The 26,685-nt window shown below is 39.0% G+C and overlaps 1 protein-coding gene across 1 annotated transcript; it reads right to left on the bottom strand.

Annotated features, from left to right (window-relative positions):
- Positions 1 to 4,477: 4,477 nt before the first annotated feature.
- Positions 4,478 to 23,137, bottom strand: LOC100346209 (guanylate-binding protein 5). The gene is made up of 11 exons (XM_051856272.2): positions 22,778 to 23,137; positions 22,136 to 22,263; positions 21,067 to 21,176; positions 20,631 to 20,827; positions 12,449 to 12,691; positions 10,733 to 11,013; positions 8,532 to 8,744; positions 7,567 to 7,669; positions 7,090 to 7,271; positions 6,495 to 6,770; positions 4,478 to 4,766 (listed from the first exon to the last, which is right to left on the bottom strand). Exons 1-11 carry the CDS (start codon positions 23,079 to 23,081, stop codon positions 4,611 to 4,613), a joined length of 2,193 nt encoding a protein of 730 aa, XP_051712232.2. The 5' UTR covers positions 23,082 to 23,137; the 3' UTR covers positions 4,478 to 4,610.
- Positions 23,138 to 26,685: the final 3,548 nt, after the last annotated feature.

The following is a 26,685-nucleotide window of genomic DNA, read 5'->3' as shown; positions in this document are numbered from 1 at the left end:
CAATAGACACAGAAATTCAGAGAACCTCAAGCAGAAAAATACAAAGAAAATCACATGTCTGTACAATATTGGCAAAGTGAGAAACATAAATACAAAGACAACATCTTCAAGGCAGCTAGAGAAAAAAACATTATATGCAGAGAAGCAAAATTAATAATGTGGGCAAATTTTCTGAAATTATGCAAGTTAGAGAAAATAGAAAATATTTACAGAACTGAAAAAAAGATCCAACCCCAAATTCTCTACTCAGTTAAAAAAGGTTTCAAAGTGAATAGAAATATAAGGTTATGCTAAATAAATCTGATAGAAAAATGTTTAGTGAATTCAATATAATCACAGTGAAAATCCCAAAACTGTTGGGTCTATTAAATGATTCTGAAATGTATGTGCAAATATAAATGCAAATGTAAAGCTACTTTTGAAGAAGATGTAGAAGATTTATTGTAACATAAAAAAATTATTAAAAATTTAATAACTACCAGATTGTAATGTTCACACCTGGAAGGGGAAATAGGTCAAAAGAACCAGGGAGGCAGCCCCACAAAGATTCACATCCAAAATATATAAGAAACTCTTAAATATTAAGAAAAAGACAGATAACACAAGAGGAAAAGATTGTCAGTCTTTGCACACACAAGAAAAAGAAAAAAGAATAGAAAGAAAATATATCAAAAGGTGTTCCACTTGATTTACATGAGGAAAATGAAAATTATTGCCTCAGTGAGATATGCCCACACAGATACCATACTCCAACAATGAAAACTGTTGAGGTAGAGGCCAATCATAATCTGCAGGTGGATACATAAATTGCTTTAGACTGACTTGATGCTAAACCTGATCCAGAAAGACTAAGGACCCACATCCTCCATAACCTAGGAGTCTCCCTTCTGGAGTATCACACAGGGAAATCTATACACACAGATGGAAGTATACCTGTTCAAAAATGTTCTCAACATTTCATAAAAGGCAACAACAGTATGAGTCAATTGTTTTTGTCTTTATACAACACTATATATATATATATATATATATATATATATATATATAGCTCAGAGCTCCACACAATGGACGACACAAATTTTATGAATATCACATTGACAAATGAAACAAGGCACAAAAAGAACACAAACAATGTAATTCCTTTTGTATAAAGTCTGAATGCAGACCAAACTAGATTATATTACTTAAGACCCACATCATATGTTCTAAAGTCCTAGAAAAGAACTGTGAAAGTTGTGAAATTGACTGGCACTTGCAGGGTTGTCAGATGTTGTAATAAGCACCTTTAGGGTATTAGGAATGATTGAATTTGTGTGCCTGGGTGATTATTTATAAGTTCATTTTAGAATTATACTTATGTATTTCCTTATATATAATACTGTACATATATAATATTGACATTTTATATATCTGAATGTGCTATATTTCATAATTTTAAAAAGTAGAAGGGGATATGATTTATCAAACTATTGCTTTGAAGTGGATCAAGATTATATTGTAAGTGATTGAGGTAGGGAGTCAAGAGACATTTCAAAAGAGTTTTTATTTTCTTAAATATATCTTTTTTATTTTTTACATTTTAACCTTTTACCAATTTAAGTTTTTACATATTATGCTCACTCATATGTGTGTAGTGTATGTATATGAAGTCTGGCTCCAAACCGATCTCTGCCTAAATGACCAATCATTTGTCTCAGTCTATTAAGAAGTCCATTTTCACCCTACACATCCCCCACGCAAACTAACTTTGGGCTTTTTGTTCTGGTTTCTGTGATCTGTCCATTCAAGGATCATTATCGCCCGTTCTCCATTTCTCTTTGGAAAATTCATCATCTATTTTCTCATGTATAATTATTTTCTATTTTATGAAGCTATGCTTGATTTTCATTATTTTAATAAGCACCTCTGAAATTTTTTAAAGATTATTTATTTGAAAGTCACAGTTACCAGGGAGTGGGGTGGAAGGGGAAAGTCCTTTAATCTGTTGATTCCCTTCCCAGATGGCCACAATGGCCAGGGCTGGGCCAGGTCAAACTCAGGAGCTAGGAGCTTCATCCAGGTCTCCATGTGGGTGTTGGGGCCCAAACCCTTAGCCCATCTTCTGGAGCTTTTCCCAGGCCATTAGCAGGAAGCTGAATGAGAAGTGGAGCAGCCAGGATGTGAACCTGATGCCCACATGGGATGCAGGTGTAGCAGTCTGTGGCCCCACTCACTATGCCACAAAACTGGCCCCAGCAACTCTGTTAGCATATTATTCAATATTTCAATGTTTTCCTAAGCAAGAAAAGTACTTCTATGACACTATCTTTAAATAAGTTACTTAATGTCAATGCCTCAGAAAAATAACTAGTAGCACTAATAAATATTAATGATCTTATCAATAATTATTATGATAAAATAATAAGAAATGTCCAAGGGATTACGTGAACAATGGATGAATTATTACAGCCACCCCAAATGGCACAGAACAGATGCTGAAGAAATACCAGTGGGCATTGATGCCTATTCAGAGTGTTAATTAATAAAGAAGTTATATTAGCTTCCTATTGCTGCCATAACAAAGTACTGCAAACTTAGTGGCTTAAAACAACAGAAGCTTATTCCCTTCAAACTGGAACAATCCCAAGTCTGTGAGGGAAAAATCCAAGTGTCAGCGAGCCTGTTTTCCTCCTGGAGGCTCTAGGAAGGGTCTCTGCTTTTCACTATGCTTACAATGTAATCAGTTAATTTCACAGCAGTGAAACCAGAAGAATAGACAAGACTGCATAGTTCTTGGTTAGCTTCAAGGAATGGCCAATGTTTATCTTGCAGTGTGTTTTCTGTCCTTTTGCACCTAAGGACAGCTCTCTATCCGATGAGATCAGGGTGACTGGGGAAGAAACGGGGACCAGAGGAGCCAAGAAAAAGGGCATTTATGAGTCACGGGTGACAGCAACATGCTCCACTGAAGGTGCCCAAAGAGGGAGAAGGATCTATTTTTGGTGGGGAGTACATAAATATAAAAAAAAAACAGTATTGGCTTGGGTGTTGGTTTCTTTGTAATATGGTCTAGTTTAACAGCACCAATGAGCAGACCCTTAGGTAAGTGACTTTATTTTGCTAAGTCTCAGGGTTGCAAGAATCTGTTCAAGATAGGCAGCAATATCAGTATCTAATTTGGAGACATAGTGGTCCTTCTCATCCATGAAAAGGATTTCTTGGATGTGAGAATGTATTTTATTCTCTCCTCTATACATTGTATAACTTGCAAAGGTCATTACAAACTATTGCTTGACAAATGCTCAGCTGAATTAGCTGGTACCTGATGAAATGCCGTTCAAGTCTAGACACAGAACTGAGCAGCTCTAGATACTACCTGATGTATGACATCCAGTGCATAAAGCTTCATAGAAAAGAAAAAAGAACAGATATTAAAATTGATCAGCTTTTCTTCTGAAAATATGATATAATACAACTGGAAAAGTCCTTACATAAGTAAAGAGTTAAGAGGACAAAATAGAGTGCTGTGCCACATTTCTATAACTTACAAAACATTTTACTGAAGGTATATAAAACAGAGACAAACAATAACAACAAAAACAAAAAGCTAAAATAAAATGCACTTTAATTCTAATGTTAAAGCAATTCTTAGTTTCCTTAGAGAAATTTAGAAAGTTTTCCTATACATTTTAAGCTACTAAAAAAAATAAGGCAAATTAACACTGAGTTTTGGTGTTTGAAATGTTTTATGATTACAATGTTGAAAAAGACACAAAATCTATAATTTTAAGAGGGAAAATCAGTGGTTTTTACATATAACTAGAAAGTTAAGATTATTTAATATTGATACTATAGGCAAACATCAAATTAAATTAGCTTCACCAGACTTTATACAGCAGTCTATACACCACTTATTTACCAGCTCTTAAGAATTATAAACATGGAAGACAAATTTATTAGGTACTAAATAAATTGGCTCAAATTATCAAGCGGTCTAATTATATTATGCCCTTTTTGAAGGCGAACAAAAAGAAAAGAATTCTTTAGCCTTTAAGCTTACGATACCATCTTCACGTTGTAGTTCCTTTCACCTTCCCCAAGATATCCGTCTCATGAGATCATCACGTGCTTTCAGCCTGCAGTGTCTCTGCACGGGTGACCACTGGCACAGTTGACGAATCACATCAGGGGTCCTGGAACAGTGCTCTCCACCAGGAGAACTCCACATGCCTCTCACTATGTCACTGGTGCTTCCTGCTGATGGCTTCCAGCACATGCCCACAAACAGGAGTGAGGTCCAACAGATCCTAAGATTTGGATCAAGTTCTATTGGACTGAGTCTATGTGGGTAACACCTTCTCCATAACAAAAACGCCCTTCAGAAATGTGGAAGACTAGACAGGTGGCACTGGGATGTAAGGGAAAGCTGCTCCTTATGTAGCCCAGTACCACCCCTAAATGAAGGCAGTGATAAAACCACCTTGTTGTATAATTTATAATCTCTTGGAGGAAGTTATCATCATTTGAATTATTGAGATACATGTTTCATCAGTTAGCAGCACCATAACCTTAAAACTTTCTATAAAATTATTTAAGTGTTGACTTCTAAACATATACAGTCTCTTGTTCCTTTATCTCTTTGGTGAAAAGAAAGTTCCAATGTTCATCATTTTCAGGTGAGGTACAATAATGCTGAAAGATCTGGAAGCCATGTGCCACTTCAGTATCTGCTGCGTAAGCCTTCTTTGTTCAGCTTGGAGTTTTGCATTCAGCATTGCAGCCTCCTCCTAAAAAGTGATGAAGAAAAACTATAAGACTTAGCAAAAAGTGAAGTCCACCTTGTTTCTGATGGCCTAAATCACTCCTTCCCCTTCTTTATTCATACCACTAGACAGGCCTCGACTATCTCCCATTCACGTACTTCGAACCCACTCCTGCAATTATCCAACCTCCTTCTCTTTCTCTACCTCCAGAAATATCATCTCTCAATCCATGAAATGCTAAATCCTTAACATTCCCATTCCAAGATTCTCTTTTTCTTTACACCGCACAGTTTACTTGGGCAAATGGTCACTTCGTGACTTGAAATCTCACCCACATACAAGAGAATGGTGGCTATATTTCTAAGAGAAGATGCTCTGGGTGACATGCAGGGTCAATTGAGGTCTGTGCCTTAAATGAGGGAATTTGTTCGCAGTCACCACAGTTTTGGAGGCAGAAGTAGAAAAAAAAGACTGAGATAAAAAAAAAAAACATAGGTTGCCTATCTTGTCCTTCAAGAAAGAGGTGAAATAAAAAATATCTTAAAGTTCACAATTGATCGTAATGATAGGACTAAGAACCAAAGGGATCACATAAACAAGAATAGTGTCTGCAAATACTAGCTGATAGAATCAAAAAGGGAGAGAATGATCCAACATGGGAAGTGAGATACACAGCAGACCCATAGAATGGCAAATGTCCTAAACAGCACTCTGGCCTCAGAATCAGCCCTTAAGGCATGCAGATCCAGCTGAAAAGCCCATGAGAGCATTTCAGGCATGGAAAGCCAAGACACTCTGGGGAAAAAAAAAAACCTAAATGAAAGATCTCCACGAATGAGATCCCAGTGGAAAGAACGGGTCATCAAAGAAGAAGGTACCTTTCTCTGAAGGGAGGAGAGAACTTCCACTTTGACCATGGCCTTGTCTAAATATGATCAGAGTCAGTGAACTCAGGGGGCTTCCATAGCCTTGGCAGCTCATGACAAGAGCCTAGGGTGATTACTGATGCCATAAACAAGAGTGTCAATTTGTTAAGTCAACAATAGGAGTCACTGTGCACTTACTCCTCATGTAGGATCTTTGTCCTTAGTGTGCTGCACATTGAGATTTAATGCTATAACTAGTACTCAAACAGTATTTTTCACTTTATGTTTCTGTGTGGGAGCAAACTGTTGAAATCTTTACTTAATGTATGCTAAACTGATCTTCTGTATATAAAGAGAATCGAAAATGAATCTTGATGTGAATGGAAGGGGAGAGGGAGTGGAAAAGGGGAGGGTTGCGGGTTGGAGGGACATTATGGGGGGCAAGCCATTGTAATCAATAAGCTGTACTTTGGAAATTTATATTCATTAAATAAAAGTTAAAAAAATTTAAAAAAAATCTTAAAGTAGTCCCTGAGAAACTGGGGGAAGAGTTAGCATGCTGTTTGTCTTAAGAGGGTGCTGGCATAAGAATCTCAAACTAGGTTTGCAAAAGTAGAAAGACTGCAAATCCTACTCATTATCAAAATATCCCAGTAAGTATGACCACTATCTCCTTTTTACACATGAAGAAAACAAGAGGAAATTCATAATATGATTAGCTCTATATGATAGCAATTCAAAAAGCCTGTGGAGAGGGAATTGTAAGATTAGATTATTTGGTGCCAGAAATTTTAGAATCTGTGTATACAAGAAGTCTTCAAAAAGTTTATGGAAAATGTATAGTATTAAGAAATACATGACTTCTGGGGTTGGCGCAGTGGCTCACTTGGATAATCCTCCGCCTGCGGTGCCGACATCCCATATGGGCACTAGCTTCTAGTCCTGGATGCTCCTCTTCCTGTCCAGCTCTCTGCTGTGGCCTGGGAGTGCAGTGGAGGATGGCCCCAGTGCTTGGGCCCCTGCACCCGCGTGGGAGACCTGGAGGAAGCACCTGGCTCCTGGCTTCTGATCGACGTAGCTCTGGCCGTGGTGGCCATTTGGGGGGTGAACCAACGGAAGGAAGACCTTTCTCTCTGTCTTTCTTTCTCACTGCTAACTCTATCTGTCAAATTAAAAAAAAAAAGAGTTTGTAGAAAATTGAATTAAAAGATAAGCTTATAAAAAATACCTGACTTCCTAAACAACTTTGCACCAAAATAAACTCACCTTTTCATTACATTTTCCCATAAACTAATTAAAGTCCACTGATATTGAGTAGGAGGTGAGGCTTGGATATATACCCAGCAGAGTGGCTCCAGAATCCTGGTTCAAAGCCTCCATATTTGATCCCCTGACCCTCCTCCCAGTGGTTGATCATCACAGTGTGGTCACCACACTGGGGAGAGATGGTGAAACCCCGAGATGAAACGACTGATGAGTACCTGGAGCCGGCGCTCCTTGGCCCTCTGCTGCTTTTGCAACATTCGTGCTCTGTTCATCTCCATTTGCCGCACCTCTTTCTGGTGGCGCCTCTCCTGCTCCTCCATCAGCCGCTGGTTCTCCCGTTGAATGGCCTTCAACCTTTCTGCTTCAGCCCTTGCAACCTCCGCTTGCCTGCGTGCCTCTGAGGAGAGAGTGGAGAAGGTCAAACCCCTCCAGGATGAACGTGCCCCTTCCCTCTGCCTCCCACATCTCCCTGTTCATTGTCTGACTTCTTTGGGAAAGTCCCCAGGGCCTGTTTCTCCATCCCAGGTAACCAGAATGCACTCCTCATGCCACACTCAGATGTGGCCTGAGAGGCTAAGAAGCATCTTTGCCATTCCCACCACAGTGTAATGATCCCAGGCGAACCAGGCCAAGTTCAAATCCAAATTTGTAGACATTTCTGTTCATCTTGCATTGTTCCCATCCCTTCTCACTTTTCATCTTCTCCTCTCTGGCTGTGAGAGCCTGGTCTGTCTTCAGAATTGTAGCACTCACAGACTCCTTGGACTTTAAATACTTCTGCAGAGCTTCCTCAGCCTAGGAGACCAAAAACATGCAATCAGTCATAGGGAATGGCAACTGCCAATGCTATAAATGGCTCTGTTTCTCTGTCCTTTCAGCTCTCTTCCTCCTAGGAGGTGCTCAACCTGTGCCTGCTGGAACTGTCCACCAAGCTGCTCCTGCCACAAGGTGGACATAACCCCCAACAGGCCTCTTAGAGCACTCAAGGCCACCATATGCAAAGGATTTGTTCACAGGTAGAAAAATACAGCTTCTTGGGTGTTTGGAAAACTGTTATGGATTCTGTGGAAAGATGCTCTTTCTCTCTCCTGAGACTGAGGGCACTAAGGAATAATTAAGTTGGACCTGGCACTGTCAATGCTGTTGCCATGGGGCTAAGTCTGCCTGACAGTGAAGCCAACAGTCAGGAAAAGGGAATAAGTAGTAGGGGTTGGAAACAAAAGCAATAGAAATTGATGACAATGTTTAAATTCTGAACCATATCTACATTTGAAGCAAAATTAAAACCTTTTTATGAGCTTATACAAGCCAATGAATTACTGATTTTTCTAAATTAGTTCAATTATTGGGATTCTGTCCTATGTAACAAAAATACCCCTTTATGGCAATCAATGCTGATGGCTGAGCAGAGGTCTGATGACTATGGTAATGGTTCCATGTAATTCCAGGGATATCATTCAAGTATAAATTTGGTTTTAGGAACACCAGTACCAGGCACATAGTTTTCTATGCATGTTCATTTAGTGAAAGAGTAACCTCCGGCAGAGGCAAAAACCTCATCTGTGTACTTACAGTGGTGTCTTTCCTCCTGTCCTCAATGTTTTTTAAACAGCTGCCCCATGCATTTTCCATAATTAATAAATCGAATCAGGGATACCTGTATCCCTTTCCTGGGCTTCTGATAGTACTCTGCCTTCAGCTCTTCTGTCTTCTGAAGGTAGAGATTGTAACCTCCTGGTTTCGAATAAGTCCCCTGCTTCACTGCTTCTTCTAGGGGACCAAAAATATCCTGAAGCAGAGCTGAGCAAAGATCCGATGAGGCTTCCAAGTTCCGTTTACAAAAGGCATCATGCTTTGCATCTAGTAGTGTCTTTAAATGGGAAAAAAAAAAAACCCAAGGGAAGATGTTAGCATTTCTTCAGTGTTTCCAAAAAGAATTTACAGTTTTTTCTAGAAGTACAGAGGAATGCAAGCAAACTATCCATCCCATAAAACGTAGAAAAGTTCCAATGATGATATTCTGTAGAAAAATAGCATTTACTTTATTTTTAAGAAGATTTATTTATTTACTTGAAAGTCAGAGTTACATAGACAGAGGAGAGGCAGAGAGAGAGAGAAAGGTCTTCCATCTGCTGGTTCACTCCCCAGATGGCTGCAATGGCCAAAGCTGTGCTGATCTGAAGCCAGGAGCCAGGAGCTTCTTCCAGGTCTTCCACATGGGTGCAGGGGCCCGAGGACTTGGGCCATCTTCTACTGTTTTCCCAGGCCATAGCAGAGAGCTGGATTGGAAGAGGAGCAGCCGGGACTAGAACTGACGACAATATGGGATGCCGGGCACTTCAGGCCAGGGCATTACCCCGCTGTGCAACAGCGCCGGCCCTAGCATTTATTTTTGAGTTTGAAATTTCCTGAAACCCCACTCTCTTGTTAGCTTTCCTTTAGAGGTGTTCTTCAGACAACAGACATCTAGTCTCAGGCTGTCATTCTAAATGAAGCCCCATGATTTATATTTCTAGTTTCAATGTTTCACTGGACCTTGGATTTCCATAAGAAAGTGAATAGGCCGGCAGCACAGCTCAATAGGCTAATCCTCCATCTGTGGTGCCAGCACACTGGGTTCTAGTCCTGGTCAGGGTGCCGGATTCTATCCTGGTTGCTCCTCTTCAAGTCCACCTCTCTGCTGTTGCCCGGGAGTGCAGTGGAGGATGGGCCAAGTGCTTGGGCCCTGCACCAGCATGGGAGACCAGGAGAAGCACCGCATGGGAGACCAGGAGAAGCACCTGGCTCCTGGCTTCGGATCAGCAGCAGCCATTGCGGGGTGAACCAACAGAAAAGGAAGACCTTTCTCCCTGTCTCTCTCTCTCTCACTGTCCACTCTTACTGTCCAAAAAAACACACACAAGAAAGTGGAATAGAATAGTTGGCTAGAGTTATATTAATTTACTCTATTAAAATTGGACATATCATATTACACAAGATGCAACTGACAATGCTATAAGATATACTAAAAGTAAGAAAAAGTACTTTGTAAATGCAATTCTTTATAGTCATAAAATTAATTCAAATTTAGTCCATGGGTATAACATGCTAAAGATGTGAAAATAAGAATAGGAATACTTGACCACAAATCCATCCTTGAATCAAACCTGTATCCATCTCTGACCAAAGGTTGATCCACCTGTCTCCAAAGCATTCAGGAAGAAAGAATATCCCCAACCCAACTGTTAAGACCCCCTACTGCCTGTTTAGGGACTTTCCCAGTGCATGCACATGCCAAGAACTGCCCAGTACTACTCTTGGAGAAGTAGTCCTGAGCAACACCATCTCCCTGAGTGTTTCATGTGCCAAACAAGCAACTGCACCTGTGCAGAATGTGGAGCTGGATGCAAACTGAAGTGCCCTGTACTGAGCAAGATTCTCCAGAGACCAAGAGGGCATGGTTATGCCTCCCCAACATGATAACAGTGCTACTCACCTCTCATTTGCAGAGGCATTCAGTAGAACCTGTCTCCACCATGTTGTCTCCATTGTGCTCAGGCATAAGCCCCCTCCCTAGCCCACCATAAAAATCTGTCTGGGTAAAACATTCAAATATAAATTTGGTGCTAGGAACACTCACTTTACAAGTGAGTCAAGAACCTTGAATTATTATCAAAAACTTCAGAATCTACAGGGGCTAGAGTATTACCTGCTTGTTTTCAGAGCAAAAATGATATAATGGAATCATAGGTAAATATCATTTTCAGTCTAGTAGGAATTGATTGTCTTAATTAAGACCTATTTTACCATTCATTCCAATGCTTTGCCTTGGTTTGGAACTTCACAACCATGAAGTAGAACAACAACAAAAATAATTACCTCTAATTCCTTCTGGAACTTTTGGTCCATGTCCTTGAAGGAGTCCTTCATGAAGACTTCGATGGCCTCTCTCTGAGAAGCAGTGTGCAAGTCCAGCAGCTCCTGGAGGGTTTCTGTGGGCAGATGCACCTTCTGGCTCATCTGCTGGTCATAGTGGGCAATGGCCTTTTGTACTGCAGCTGTGTTCTCTACCTGGGCCAAGGTAAGGACTGAGTTCTCAATGCAGGGCAGATCCCCTCTGTTGATGGCATTGACATAGGTCATCACCAGGTTCTCTAGACCTTCACAGGGAGAAAATATACCTGCATTATTTCCAGAGAAAGGGACCATGGTGTGTGTGTGTGTGTATAAATTTTACATTTAATTGTCAGAAAATTTTACTATTCTCATCAATATTCAAGTGGCCAAAATAAGTTCCAACAGGAAATTGTGTAATCAAAAGGACAGGTCTTTTTTTCCCTTGAGAAAACAAATAATGTTCAAATAAGGACATGGGAGAAATCTCAAGATCTACAGAATGGTCCACATTTCATTCTCCTCCCATGAAAAAATAGGGAGATAATTATATAACAGCCATCCATATTCATTTCATTAGAATGCCATAGGCCTTGTGTCTTTAATCTTCCCTCTCTTTCCCTCTTCCTCAGTTTTTCAGTCTCTTTAGGATTCATTTTTGTCTTTCACTTTAATGTGTGTTAACTGGTATAAAGGTTTAGCATCCACTGATAAAGTGTGAAGTGAGGCCAGCGCCGAGGCTCAATAGGCTAATCCTCTGCCTGTGGCGCTGGCACCCAGGGTTCTAGTCCTGGTCAGGGCACCAGATTCTGTCCCAGTTGCTCCTCTTCCAGTCCACCTCTCTGCTGTGGCCCGGGAGTGCAGTGGAGGATGGGCCCTGCACCCACATAGGAGACCAGGAGAAGCACCTGGCTCCTGGCTTCAGATCAGCATGGTGCACCGGCCGCAGCGGCCATTGAGGGGTGAACCAACGGAAAAGGAAGACCTTTCTCTCTGTCTCTCTCTCTCTCTAACTGTCCACTCTGCCTGTCAAAAAAAAAAAAAAAAAAAAAAAAAGAAAGAAAAATAAAAGAAAAGAAAAAGAAAACTGTGAAGTGAGCATTTTATACCCACTTTTCCTTATTGATAATTAGAGCTTTTCTGTTTTTTTCTTATCATTTGCAGAATTCTGTTTGCACTCAACTTCACTCTATAATTTAACAGTAATTTACAGAATCCTGAGACATAGATTTCTTAGGAAAAATTCGATCAAGAAATCTGTTTAGATTTCTTTGCAGTTCAAGACATTTGGGGTGTTTGTTCAATGTTTGTATCAATCAACTTTCATCTCTGCAGAAAGTATGTATCTCTTGTTCATTACATCAAAGGCAATGATGCATAATAAGAACCAATATATTTGTTGAACAAGTACTGCCAACGCATGTTTGTTAGTGTAGTTAAACAGTGGGTCATTTCTGGGTAAAACATTTTTAACTTGTTCTATCTTCAGCTTATATTCCTGTTTTATGTAACTTTGGAGGCATTAACAAAAACTAAACCTCTAGAAATATGTTTAATATCCATTAAAACTTAATGAATTTAGTATTTGGTTTTCATGGTAGTAATTGCTTATGCATCTGTCAATGCTGGAACTATGAAAGAATCTTGTAAGTGCCCCTTACTCTTGGGGCTGAATGAAGGAAAAATCCCAGAAGTACTCACGAGGTCCATTAACCTTGATACCTCCCGGAAGAGTTTTGATCATGGAATGGCTAAAGATGTAGGAACAGAATTCTTGCATTTGTTGCACAAATTCACATTCCAGCTCATCATCATGCAGTATCTGAAGTTGGGCAAGTTTCTTCTGGTTGGTGGGTAAGTCAAAAATAAAGCATTTCCTTGTTGGGAAGAACTTCTTTATACACTTACGGGGAAAATTGTAAGCCTGAGTTCTTTGATCAGTTCCTGGGGAAGGAAAAATAGGATTTGTTTAGTATAGAATTTACTTTCATTTTGATCTAAATAGCTGAAATAAATGCCTTTTCATCCGATGTTACTTAAAGATAGAAACCTGCCTCACTCCAAACTGACTTTGAGTCTTGCTGGGAGGATTGACAAAGGTCTAGGCCCTCCTGAAGGACTGTGAGGTGCTCCCATCTTCTCAACATATCACAGACTCTGGGAATCAAACTGCCAAGGGGGAGCACCTACAGACAACTGGCTCTGGGAACATCTCTGCTCTCTCCATGGACGGGACAGGTTAGTGGGGCTGAGTAGATCCTCTGTTCCCTGTGACTGTGGGAGCCTTGTGTTCTGTGACTGTGGGAATTCCGTGACTGCATGATAGGCTGTGAGGTGTCACTGGGTTTCTGGGTAGTCACTGTCTCTGACGTCAGAGGCTCAGTGCTCCCTGACAGCATGGGTTGGGTCACTGCAGAGGGTTCTATGCTCACAATGAAGATCACACAAATCCTTTGTTCAGTTCATGCACCAGTGTGGATGGAGGTTTTACCCACTGTGGGCTTACTCTGATCAATGATCACCTGGGAAAAGAGGAGATGAGGTTGTGATGACACCAACAGGTATGATCATACCATTTCTCCTGTTGACATTAGAGGAGATCTATCATGCCCAACTTGGGTGTCACCCTGGATCCTTGCCTTACCCTGGAGTACTGACCACAACTCCCTGGCCACACCTAACACATGCCTCTGGATAGTTATTGAAGATCAAACATTCCACTAAGCCATAGAGGCATAGTGCAAACATAAAATCCCTCAGAGGAGAAAACCAACAGTTATCTCCACAAATGCCTGAAAACAAATGCAGAACTTCAAGAAATAAGAATAAGTAAGACAACCTAACTCCCCCAAAGGAACACAACAACACTTCAATATTTGAATGTGAAAGGAAGAGATTGATAAAATGCCTGAAAAGGAATTAAAAAGAATGATGATAGGATTACTCAGACGCAATGAGAAGCAAATTCATGAGTTAAAGAAATTCATACATGACATGGATGAAACATTTTCCCATGAGATAGACTTTGAAAAGAAATCACATTGAAATATAAGAAATGAAGAATTCAATATGTCAATTAAATAATACAGGGGAAAGCTTTAATAACAGAATTGATGAGGCAGAAGAAAGAATATCCAGATAGAAGACAAACATTTATAAACATCTCAGACCAAAAGAAGCAGAAGCAGGAGCAGGAGAAGGAGAAATTAGAAATATTAAAAACCATGTTAAAGATTTATGGGAAAGTATCAAAAGCCCCAACACATGGGTCTTAGGAGTTCCTGAAGGTGTGGAAACAGCAAATGGATTGGATTAGAAGGCATATTCAGTGAGATAATAACAGAAAACTTCCCTACTTTGGAGATAGAAAGGGACATCCAAGTTCAGGAAACATAAGGAACTCCTCATAGACATGAACAGAAAAGATCTTCACCATGACACATTGTAGTCAAACTTTCAACAGTAAAACATTAAGAAAAGATTCTAAAATGTGCACGAGAGAAATGCAGGATTACTTTCTTTTTTTTTAATTTTCAATTATCTTTATATACAGAGGATCAATTTAGCATATATTAAGTAAAGATTTCCACATTTTGCACCCACACAGAAACACAAAGTATAAAATACTATTTGAGTACTAGTTATAGCATTAATTAAACACCTAAGAGTAATTGTGTATTAATTACAGAGTTCAAACAATAGTTTTAAGTAGAACATAAAATGCAACTTTTGTATTGTTGTGGCTTCCCCCCCAACCCCAGGATTACTTTCAAATGACCTCCAATTGAACTCACAGCTGATTTCTCATCAGAAACCCTACAATTTGGAGAGAATGGAGAGACATAATCTAAGTCTTAAAATACAAATACAATCAACCAAGAATACTGTACTATGCAGAGATCTCATCTATAAATGAAACTGAAATAAAGCCATTCCATAATAAACAGAAATTGAAAGAGTTTTTCATCACTTGTCCAGTCTTACAAATGATGCTACATGATGTGAAACACACAGAAACACATAAAGATAACCATCATTATGAATGAATATGAAGATAGAAAATCTCCCAGAAAAAGCACAAAAGAAATCCAAAGCAAACAATAGGAATATTTATGGGAAAATGGCAGGGCCAGATTGTTACTTATCGATAGTAACTTTGAATGTAAATGGCTTAAATTCTCCAATAAAAAAATATAGACTGGCTGAACTGATTAAAAAACAAGACCCATCTACTTGCTGCCTGCAAAACACTTCACCAACAAAGACACCCACAGACTGAAAGTGAAAGGTTGGAAAAAGATATTCCATGCTAAGGGAAAGCAGAAATGAGCAGGTGTAGCCATCCTAATATCAGACAAAATAGACTTTAACACAAAAACCTCTTAAATGAGACAAAGAAAAGCATTATATAATGATTAAGGAGTCAGTTCAACAGGAAGATGTGACTGTAATAAATGTATATGCATCTAATCCAGGATGCCTGGCAGTTTTAAATAAATGTTAATGGAACTAAAGAGAGACATAAAATCCAATACAATAGTAACAGGGGACAACACCCCCACTTTCATCAGTAGACAGATCAACTAGACAGAAAATCAACAAAGAAGCAACAGAGCTATCTACACTATGGACCAAATTTACCTTACTAATATCTACAGCACATTTTATCCCACAGTTGAAGAATACACATTGTTTTCGTTAGTGCATGAAATTTTCTCTAGGATGTACTATATTCTAGAACATAAAGCAAGTGTCAGCAGATTCAAAATGATTGAAATGATTCCATGTATCTTTACTGACCACAATGGAATGAAGCTGGAAATGAGAAACTTAAGAATCTCTAGAGAATATGCAAATGCAAGGAGACTGATCAACACACTCCTGAATGAACAGTTGGTCATAGAAGAAATCAAAAGGGAAATAAAAAAAATTCCTGGAAACAAAAGAATATGACAATGCAACATATCAAAATGTATGAAATACAGCAAAAACAGTGTTAAAAGTTTGTGACAATTAGTGCCTACATCAAGAAATTGGAAAGGTATCAAATAAATGAGCTATCACTCAGCTATCACTGCATCTCAAAGACCTAGAAAACAACAAACCAAAACCAAAATCAGTAGAAGGAAATAATTGAAATTAGAGAATAAATAAACAAAATTGAAACAAAAAATACAAAAGATTAGCAAAATTAAGAGTTGTTTTTTAAAAAAATAAATAAAATGGATACACTATTGGCCTAACTAACCAAAAAAATGAGGAAGAAGATCTAAATTGGTAAAATCAGAGATGAAAAAGGAGATGTAACAGATACCACAGAAACAAAAATAATCATGAGGAATTACTGCAAACAGCCTTTTGCCAAAAAATTGAAATTCCAAAAGAAATGGATACATTCCTGGACATATGTGACCACTAACACTGAGTCATGAAGACTTAGAAAACCTATACAGACCAATAACCATGATGAAAATCAAATCAGTAATACAGACTCTCCCAGCAAAGAAAAGCCCAGGACTGGATGGTTTCACTGCTGAATTCTCCCAGACATTTAAAGAACTAATTCCAATTCTTCTCAAGCTGTTTAAAAGAATTGAAAGAGAGGGAATCCTCAGACTTCTTCTATGAGGCCTGCATCACCTTAATTTCAAAACCAGAAAAAGATACAACAAAGACAAAGAACTATAGACTAATATTACTGACAAACCTAGATGTAAAAATCCTCAAGAATATACTAGCTAACTGAATCTAAAAATACATTAGAAAGATCATTCATGCATGCTAAGTGGGATTCATCCCTGGTGTGCATCATGTTAACAAACTGAAAAATAAAGCCACATGATTATCTCAATCGATACAGAGAAAGCATCTGATAATATACAACATTCTTTCATAATAATAGGTTTAAACAAATTGGGTTAGAAGGAACATTTCCTAATATAATCAAGGCAATTTATGACAAACTCTCAGCCAGCATAATATTGAATGAGAAACATTTCCACTAAGATCTGGAACTAGACAAGGATGCCCACTTTCACAATTGCTATTCAATATACTCCTGGAAGTTTTAGCCAGAGTCATTACAAAAAGAAAATAAAGGAATACAAATTGGGAAGGAAGAAGTCAGATTATCCTTATTTGCAGATGACATGTTCTATATATAGGAGAACCAAAAGACTCCTCTAAGAAACTATCAGAACTTATATGAGAATTTGGTAAAGTACCGCTATAAAATTAACACAGAGAAATCAATAGCTTTTGTATACAGAGACGATGCAAATTGCTGAGAAAGAACTTGTAAGATCAGTTCCCTTCAGAATAACTACAAAAAATTCTAAGTAGCTTGGTATAAATTTAATCAAGGAGACCAAAGACCTCTATGAAGAAAAACACAAAACATTAAAGAAAGAAATAGTAGACACTAAAAATGAAAAATCTTCCATGTTCGTGGTTTGGAAGAACGAATATCATCAAAATGTGCATACTATCAAAAGCAGTGTACAGAATCAATGTGATCCCATTCAAAATACCAATGACATTCTTCTCATATATAGAGAAAATGATGCTAAAATTCATATGAAAGTACAAGAGACTCTGAATAGTAAAAGCAATCTTAAACAATAAAAATAAAGCTGGAAGCATCACAATGCCAGATTTCAATACATACCGCAGGGCAGTTATAATCAACACAGCCTGATACTGGCACACAAATAGACATGTAGACCAGTGGAACAGAACAGAAACTCCAGAATTCGCTACATGCATCTACAACCAGCTTATCTTTGACAAAGAGCCATAATCAATCCCTGAAGCAAGGACAGTCTCTTCAACAAATGGCGCTGGAAAAACTAGATCTCCACATGCATAAGTATGAAACAAGACCCCCTACCTTACATCTTATACAAAAAATCAACTAAAATAGATCAAGGATCTAAATCCATTACCTTCTATCATCAGATTACCAGAGAAGAACATTGGGGAAACTCTGCAAGATATTGGCATAGGCAAAGACTTCTTGGGAAAGACTCAGAAGCATAGGCAATCAAAACAAAAGATAGACAAATGGGATTACATCAAGCTAGGAAGCTTCGGTACTTGAAAGGAAATGGTCAACAAAATAAAGAGGCAACCAACAGAATGGGAGAAAATATTTGCAAACTATGCAATTGAAAAAGGATTAATATCCAGAACCTAAAATGAGTTCCTGAAACTCAACAATAATACAAAAAAGCAATCCAGATAAGAAATGGGCAAAGGACTTGAACAGGAATTTTTCAAAAAAGGAAGTTCGACTTCGACTTCGACTTGATCAGCCCTTACCCTGACTGTTGATGAGCAACTTGATATGTTATCCCTCTTAGTACTTAATACTTTTGGTTGAATACTGTAATCAATACACAATTCTTCTTAAGTGCTGAAACTTAACTGAAAAGTGATTGCTGTTAAATATAAGAGTGAGAATAAGAGAGGGAAGAGATGTGCAATGCGGGACATGCTCAAGCTGACTTACCTCAAATGGTAGAGTTAGAAACATACCAGGGGATTCGAATTCAATCCCATCAAGGTGGCATGTACCAATGCCATCTCACTAGTCCCAGTGATCAATTTCTGTTCACAATTGATCATAATGATAGGACTAAGAGTCAAAGGGAGCACATAAACAAGAATAGTGTCTGCAAATACTAGCTGATAGAATAAAAAAGGGAGAGAACGATCCAACATGGGAAGTGAGATACACAGCAGACCCATAGAATGGCAGATGTCCTAAACAGCACTCCGGCCTCAGAATAAGCCCTTAAGGCATGCGGATCCAGCTGAAAAGCACATGAGAGTATTTCAGGCATGGAAAGCCAAGGCACTCTGGGGAACAAAAAAAAACCTAAATGAAAGATCTCCGCGAGTGAGATCCCAGTGGAAAGAACGGGTCATCAAAGAAGAAGGTACCTTTCTCTGAAGGGAGGAGAGAACTTCCACTTTGACTATGACCTTGTCTAAATAAGATAAGAGTCAGAGAACTCAAGGGGTTTCCATAGCCTTGGAAGCTCATGACTGGAGCATAGGGAGATTACTGATGCCATAAACAGGAGTGTCAATTTGTTAAGTCAACAACAGGAGTCACTGTGCACTTACTCCTCATGTAGGATCTTTGTCCTTAGTGTGCTGTACATTGTGATTTAATGCTATAACTAGTACTCAAACAGTATTTTTCACTTTATGTTTCTGTGTGGGAGCAAACTGTTGAAATCTTTACTTAATGTATGCTAAACTGATCTTCTGTATATAAAGAGAATCAAAAATGAATCTTGATGTGAATGGAAGGGGAGAGGGAGTGGAAAAGGGGAGGGTTGCGGGTTGGAGGGACGTTATGGGGGGCAAGCCATTGTAATCCATAAGCTGTACTTTGGAAATTTATATTCATTAAATAAAAGTTTTTAAAAAAAGAAAAAAAAGGGAAGTTCAAATGGCCAATAGAAACTTGGATCACTAGCCATGGGAGAAATGCAAATAGAAACCACAAGGAGGTTTCATCTCATCCCAGTTTGAAGGATTCTGAAAGAAAGAAGGAAAGGAAAGGAAAGGAAAGGAAAGGAAAGGGAAGGGAAGGGAAGGGAAGGGAAGGGAAGGGAAGGGAAGGGAAGGGAAGGGAAGGGAAGGGAAGGGAAAGGAAAGGAAAGGAAAGGAAAGGAAAGGAAAGGAAAGGAAAGGAAAGGAAAGGAAAGGAAAGGAAAGGAGGAAGGAAGGAAGGAAGGAAGGAAGGAAGGAAGGAAGGAAGGAAGGAAGGAAGGAAGGCCAACAAACAATAAATTCTGGTGAGGTTGTAGGGGAAAATGTACCATAATCACTGTTGATAGGAATGTGAACTAGTCCATCCACCGTGGAAGACAGTGTGGAGATACCTCAGAAAGCAGAAAATAGATGTGCCATATGGCCCAGCAATCACACTCTTGGGGATTTACCCAAAGGTAATAAAATCAACATATGAAATAGTTATGTATAACCCCATGTTTATTACAGCTCAATTCACAATGGCTTAGATATGGAATCAATCCAGATATTATCCATCTACTGATGACTGGATAAAAAAATTGTAAATACACACACACACACACAGAGAGTGAGAGAGAGAGAGAGAGAGGGAGAGAGAGAGAGGGAGAGAGAGAGAGGATGGAATATTACTCATCCATAAAAAAGAATGAAATCCTGTCTTTTGCAATAAAATGGATGTAATTGGAAACCACTATACTTAGTGAAATAACCTATTTCCCAAAAGACAAAAACCATTTGTTTTGCCTTTTCTGTGGTAACAGAGTATCAAAAAATATAATGTACATAAATGAAATTAACATTTTGAGAGTTGATGGTTTTTAAAGCCTCATCTCTACAGTTTGGGACCAGTGGTCTTTTTTTTCTTCTTACTATTTGTTGACTTCTTTGTTTAGCATAGGGTTAATCTTATGAGTATAAAATAGGCTGAGAGTAGATCATTGTAAATATTAAAGGAAGGAATGGGAAAGGCAGGAGAAGGGAGAGTGGGAGCATGGATGGGACGGAGGGTAGGTTGGGAAGTATTACTATGATCCTTAATCTGTATATATGAAATGCATAAAATTTGTTTCCCTAAGAAAAATTTAAAAATAAAAAAATCCAAAGAACCAAAAACATCAATACACAAACTTAATGAAGGAAAAGAAAAAAAGAAAAGAAATTTGTTCTAAGTTCAGGGGAGTAATATAGTTTGAAAATCTGTTAATTCATTCTAATTTAATAATATTCATTACTTATTTTATAAAATAAATATTAAAAAACTATATATTTAACCACTGTTCTAATGAGATAATTTCTTGGTTTAATTTTCTATTTCCAAAACTGAAGTCTTAATCACCTTCTTTCAGCTTCAGTGAGTTCTCCAGGTATTCATCTGCTGTGATGAGCTGCCCGTCTGTTTCCAGGCATAGGTAGAAATCTCTGAGAGTCCACACCAGGTCTGGAAAGAAGCTCACAAGGTCAGCAGTGTCTTCAACCTCATCTAGGTCAGGTGACGTTCTGACCTTCAGCAGATCTGTCAGTTCTGTTACATCGCTGACACACAACTAAGGAAAACTGATGGTAACAGGACTGCACCTGAGTCCCATTCAGTCGTCTGTATCCCCAGACTTTGACTTTGATTTTGGCTCTTATACAGTTCCCTCACATTAGTACTTTTATTTGTATTTTCAAAGTTTTTCATTTTTATTTTTGTGACTCATAAGCTCTAACAGATAGCTGGTGGTTCGAGAAGTTCTCTGGCTTTAGTTCCATTATGAACCACAAAAGGATACTTCAGCAGGTCGACAGCCCCCTGGTCAATTTTGTTCATGGTGTTGTATACAAAGACACTACTCACTAGGATCGCCAATGCAAAGATCTGGGTATCATTCTTGTTGTCAACCTAGACATGAGAACAAATTCAAATCATGTTTTAATGACATTCCCAGTTGAGCAGTCATTAAAAGCAAATTCCTGATCTACAAAAGTTAAACAAGACAAATAATAATGAGTGATACATGAACCTTGAAAATTTATTATTTGCATAAAAATTTTACACTGATATATATGTTGTTGACATTGTGTACAAATCAAGGTTGCTTTTTCTCAGTTAAATATTTGTTACATTTGCCTGCGTGCACCTGGAAAAAGCTCATGTATCTACTGTTTAAATAATGTATTGGATAAGACAAAAAAGAAGGAGATTATAAGAGCCAGAGACCTGATTTGAACACAGGTTTATCTGACCAAGAACCCACCATTAATCAGTATTCTCTGCAGAGTCAGAGGTCCAGTACTGGTTTCATTTTTCATGATCTTTATGCATCTGAAATAACTGCCTAGCTCAATATCAGTGCTGTTCTCTCAATACTTTTAGCTCAAAAGTATATGATTTTTTAGCTGAAAGGTATATTTTATTACTTCAAGCTTCCAAATTATATTAAAAATGGGAATGAAAGAAGGAGTATAGCCTGGAGAAGAGGTGAGTGTCATAGAAGAGGTGGTGGCAGTTAAGCCACCACTTGGAATGCCCACACCCCATATCAGAGTGTCAGGGTTTGAGTTATGACTATACTCCCAATTCCAGCTTCCTGCTATGTGCAGCCGTGAAGGTAACAGTTGATGTCTCAAGTAGATGGAGTCCTAGATTGAGTTATCAGCTCCTGTCTTCAGCCTTGTCCATACCTGGCTGTTGTGGGCATTTAAGGAGTGCACTAACAATCCGGGGATCTCTGTCTACTTTTAAATTTTTTAAAGGGTATAGCCAAGAAAAAATATTAATTTAGGAAAAAACTAAATCCTCTCTATATGAAGAATGTTCAGAAATGAGAGATAAATTTAAAAGGAATCCCGTAGCCATACCTTCTCTACATCAGCCAGACCTTCCGTGTCAAGCAGAACTAGGGTGTGCTCGGGCTTCTCAGGATGAGGCACACACCACATCCAGATGCCCTTGGTGTGAGACTGCACGGTGGACCCAACTGAGAAGCCTGCAGAGAAGTGGAGATGTTGTAATAGAGGAGGGGCTCTGGAAACAGGGGGATTGTCTTGATCACTGAAAAAGGATTTAGGGAAAGTAAGATGAGGAGACAGCAAAAAGCATAACCAGTATGGATCTGAATTAAAATAGAAGAATGGGAAAATAACAACAAATATCACAGGTAAGTAATTTGTTATTTAAAATAATAGCATGATACTAAAATTTTAATAGTTTATAATTATATGAATGGAAATTACTTCACTAATATCTCACTCTTTATACAGGGAACACAATGATGTTTTTTCCAAAAAAAAATGCTAGGGGCAAATAAATAAACGCAGTGTGAAGCATCAGGACAGACAGCTGCCCTTTGTCTCCCAGGAGATAAAAAGACCAGTGCCTTCCACACATTGGCTTTCACTGCCCCTCCCCCTCCCCGCCTTTCTCCCTTCTCCTCCCCAGGCTGAGTGGTGACAGTGTGGGTGGACAGAGGAGACCCTCAGAGCACAGCTGTTGCCGCTCACCCTGCTTCTTCCCAGCCAGCTTGTTCATGAGGTAGGATTTGCCCGTGCGGTAGAGGCCCACGATAGCTACCACCACCATGGGCTGCGTAACAGCCAACAGGATCTGCACGGCCTCCTCATTGACCATGAACTGCTCACTGGTGTTCTCAATGAGGCACACGGGTTCTGCCATGAGGATCTCCGAGGCCATGTCCAGGACGTTACTTTGTCTGCAAGGGAAGAGATGAGCTGGGCCGGAATATCTAGTGTTTAAACCGAGAAAATCATTTTGTCTACTGAACATGGGCATATGCTCCCCCAGCATGGCCTGTTGCTGAAGAATTTTCTAAAAGCTGAAAATAGCTTAGCAAATGTGGGTTGCAGTAGAACACTACATCCTTCATACTCTTGACCACCCTATTGGCTCCTAGCTATTTGGTAGACACAGGGAAATCCCCATCTTGAGTCTAACCTGTTACTGGTTTGAATATAATACATATTCCAATAGGGTTTGGCTTCCTTATGCTTCTTTGCTTTTACCTCCTTGAATCCCTAGTTTGGTTCTTCATCATCATTATTTGTTAAATAACACTTGTTGCTTTTACTCCATGTCAGCTTACTTTTCTCTTAGTTCTATGCCCAGACGAACTATATTACATTAAGTAATGCCATAGTATCATCTAACAAACCAGTTTTGTTTTGTTTTTGTTTTCGTTTTACTTCATAGAGCTGGGCTGTTTAAAGAATTTTTACATATTTATCAGTGTACTTTGTTAAGCCCAAACTTCAAAGCATAATCACATTATAATTAGCTAAGTGACTAAAAAATTTGTTTGTTAACTTTGGGCATCAATTCCTGTAACCTAAAAATCTGTAGTAAAACATTATTAAACTGTATGACACACAAGCAGATACTTGTATTTCTGCCCTGCTTTGTCATAAAGAACAGGCCTCTTCCATTTTAGAAGTGATTATTTGGAGCTAGGGTTGTGGCACAGTGGATTAAACCATTGCTTATAACCCTGGCATCCCATATGGGAGCCAGTTTGAGTCCTAGCTGCTCCACTGCCAATGCAGCTCCCTGCTAATGACCTGGGAAAGCAGCAGAAGATGGCCCAAATGTTTGGGCCCTACACCTACATGGGAGACCCGGAAGTTCCCAGCTTCTGGCTTCAGTCTAGCCCAGGCCTAGCAGTTGTGGCTATTTGGGGAGTGAATTGGTAGATGGAAGATCTCCCTTTCTCTGTAACTCTGTCTTTCAAATAATTAAAAAATAAATAAATCCCCCAAAACACCAGACATGATTATTTACTAGAGAAATTAAAACTCATTATCTGCTAGACTTCATTATTCAGTGAAATTTTACCATAAGAAGTCTAGATTTCCCATGACTTTATTAACAGACTATACAACTTGTTTTTGTTTTGTGTTTACAATCATAAAGAACCATTGTCTTCCTCTCTTCTTAGCCAGTGCCATAGAAATCATCTTTATGACAGAATGAGTGAACAGAAACTGCTTGGGAGCAAAGACTAGGAGATTCATTGCAAATGGCATTGCACCAGGGCTTGGGAGTCAAGAAATGCAAGCCTGGGCCAGTGCCGCGGCTCACTATGCTAATCCTCCACCTTGCGGCGCCGGCACACCGGGTTCTAGTCCTGGTCGGGGCACTGGATTCTGTCCTGGTTGCCCCTCTTCCAGGCCAGCTCTCTTCTGTGGCCCAGGAGTGCAGTGGAGGATGGCCCAAGTGCTTGGGCCCTGCACCCCATGGGAGATCAGGATAAGTACCTGGCTTCTGCCATCGGATCAGCGTGGTGTGCCGGCCGCAGCGCGCCAGCGGCGGCGGCCATTGGAGGGTGAACCAATGGCAAAGGAAGATCTTTCTCTCTGTCTCTCTCTCTCACTGTCCACTCTGCCTGTCAAAAAAAAAAAAAAAAAGAAAGAAAGAAAGAAAAGAAAGAAAGAAATGCAAGCCTGTCGAAAAGGCAATTCTTCAATGAATTTAGAGACTCAAAAGCCAAGACGCTTTTCTTTCTAATCCACTTCCAGTGTAATGCCGGTGCCTCATATTTGTAGAATTCTAGTTGCCTGACTTGCATATAGCTGGATTCACTCATTTTTAGATTAGAATATGGCAGGAAATTTACAGTGATGATCTTCAATAATTATGTGGAAAAACAGAAACACATAAGCCAAATTTATAAGCAGATATTGGGGCCTTACAAACTCTTGTGCTTTGAGTTGATGTCACTCATGGAGGAGAGAACGAACTTGTCTTAAGTTTTCAGACTTGTGAATAACATTAGTACTATGTATACATGCTAATAACAGTGTCATCGTAGGTTGTCCCCCAAGTGTTGCCTGGGTAGCATCTTTAATGCCTATAAAAGAACCAAATCTCTAAAACATCTTCAAAGATGCACTATATTCAATCCACATACGATGGCTGCTCTACCCTTAAAGCTCAATCAGTGATGTGCGCTCCGGCATGCAGTCTCCCTGTCTCTATTACAGCCCTATAACCTGTTGTAAATAAAAACAATGCAAGAACAATTGAAAACACATGTGAAAAAAATATACATTTTTGACTGTATAGTAGTAATTTAAATTTGATTTCCAATCTCAACCCAGCAACTCAGCTCTATCACGTATCACTCACCTCTCCAAGACTGTTTCATAAAAATTGAGATAAATACTTATTTACAGTGGTATAACCGCTATCTTAGAAACAACAGTTTTCTAAAGGAGAGAATAAAAGTACAAAATGGAAAGTACCTAGAAATGTTAAGAGAAAATGCATAGACGTGCTGGCAATGATGTTTCTAAGAGTAAACATTTCAGATTTCAGGAAACCTAGTTTAGATTTTATGCAGAAACAAAAGTTTTGTTCTTTTCTTTTTCTTTGTTTTGTGCTATTTTTGAATTGAATTTAGAACAAATGGAAAGTGATCTTATAAAGGAAATACATGGAAGCCAAACAAGTAGAAGATATATGAAGTTTGTGCCATAGAAAGAAATTCAAGGGAGAAGAGAGATCCAAAGAAGTGACCACAACCGCCTAACAGAAGTGAGGGGTCCCATCAGGCAACTTTTGAGTTGAAAGATTCATGCAGTGAGAGTGTTTGGCCCAAATATTATGCTGCAGGTTGGGACACCTGCATTCCATATTTTGTATAGCACCACTGCTCCAGATTTCAGCTTCCTCCTAATGCAGACCCTGGGAAGGAGCAATTGATGACTCAAGTACTTGGGTCCATGCAACCTGTCAGGAAGAACTGAACTGAGTTCCAGGCTCTTAGCTTCAGCCTGGTCCAGCTAGCTCAGTGATTGGGAGCATTCATTGAGTGAACTACTGGATGGGAGATCTCTCTGGTTCTTTTGTCTCTGTCTCTGTCTCTCAGACTTTCTGATAAATAAAAGTACATAATTTTTAAAAAATACTCGTAATAGTAGAGGCAACAAAGTAGTAGACATAGAATAAAGCACAGTGGTAGTTAAGTAACTATTGCCAAGAAACAAAAACTAATTAGGGCTATTTCTAAAGGAAGAAATCCAACTTCAAAACACATGATTATGACTCAGAATACATGGCTGTTTTCATTAAACCTCTTAGTCATTTACAATTGATTTCAACTTTTTTCTTTCCTTTCCTTCCTGGGAACATGGAGATCCTTCATATTAGCAAGCTATTTACATTGCATCTCATTCATCGCTGTCTCGAAAAAACAACTAGCATTTCACTTCAGACTTTAAGACTGCAGTTTGTACCAGCTTGATGGTATATGATCAAAGACAAAAAGTAACGTAAGTAGCGATCAGAATCCCCAAGAAGTCAGAAGAGCCAAATGAAGAAAAACAGTTTCAAGGGATTTCAAACTCAAACTAAATGGAATCTTGCATGTCTCTTTCCACCTTTGCCCAGTCTTACC

This window comes from Oryctolagus cuniculus, chromosome 7 (genome assembly GCF_964237555.1).
Source record: "Oryctolagus cuniculus chromosome 7, mOryCun1.1, whole genome shotgun sequence".
NCBI classification, from domain to species: Eukaryota; Metazoa; Chordata; class Mammalia; order Lagomorpha; family Leporidae; genus Oryctolagus; species Oryctolagus cuniculus.
This window is presented reverse-complemented; position numbering and strand designations above follow the sequence as displayed.

Excerpts from the sequence above, each read along its gene's own strand:
- LOC100346209 (XM_051856272.2), bottom strand. The coding sequence starts at position 23,081 with ATGCTGGGGGAGCATATGCCCATGTTCAGTAGACAAAATGATTTTCTC. Across the intron at positions 11,014-12,448 it reads TATCAAGGTTAATGGACCTC|GTCTAGAGAACCTGGTGATG; the intron begins GTGAGTACTTCT and ends CTCCCTGTGAAG. Across the intron at positions 6,771-7,089 it reads CCAAGGAGCGCCGGCTCCAG|ATAGAGTTAGCAGTGAGAAA; the intron begins GTACTCATCAGT and ends TTAATTTGACAG.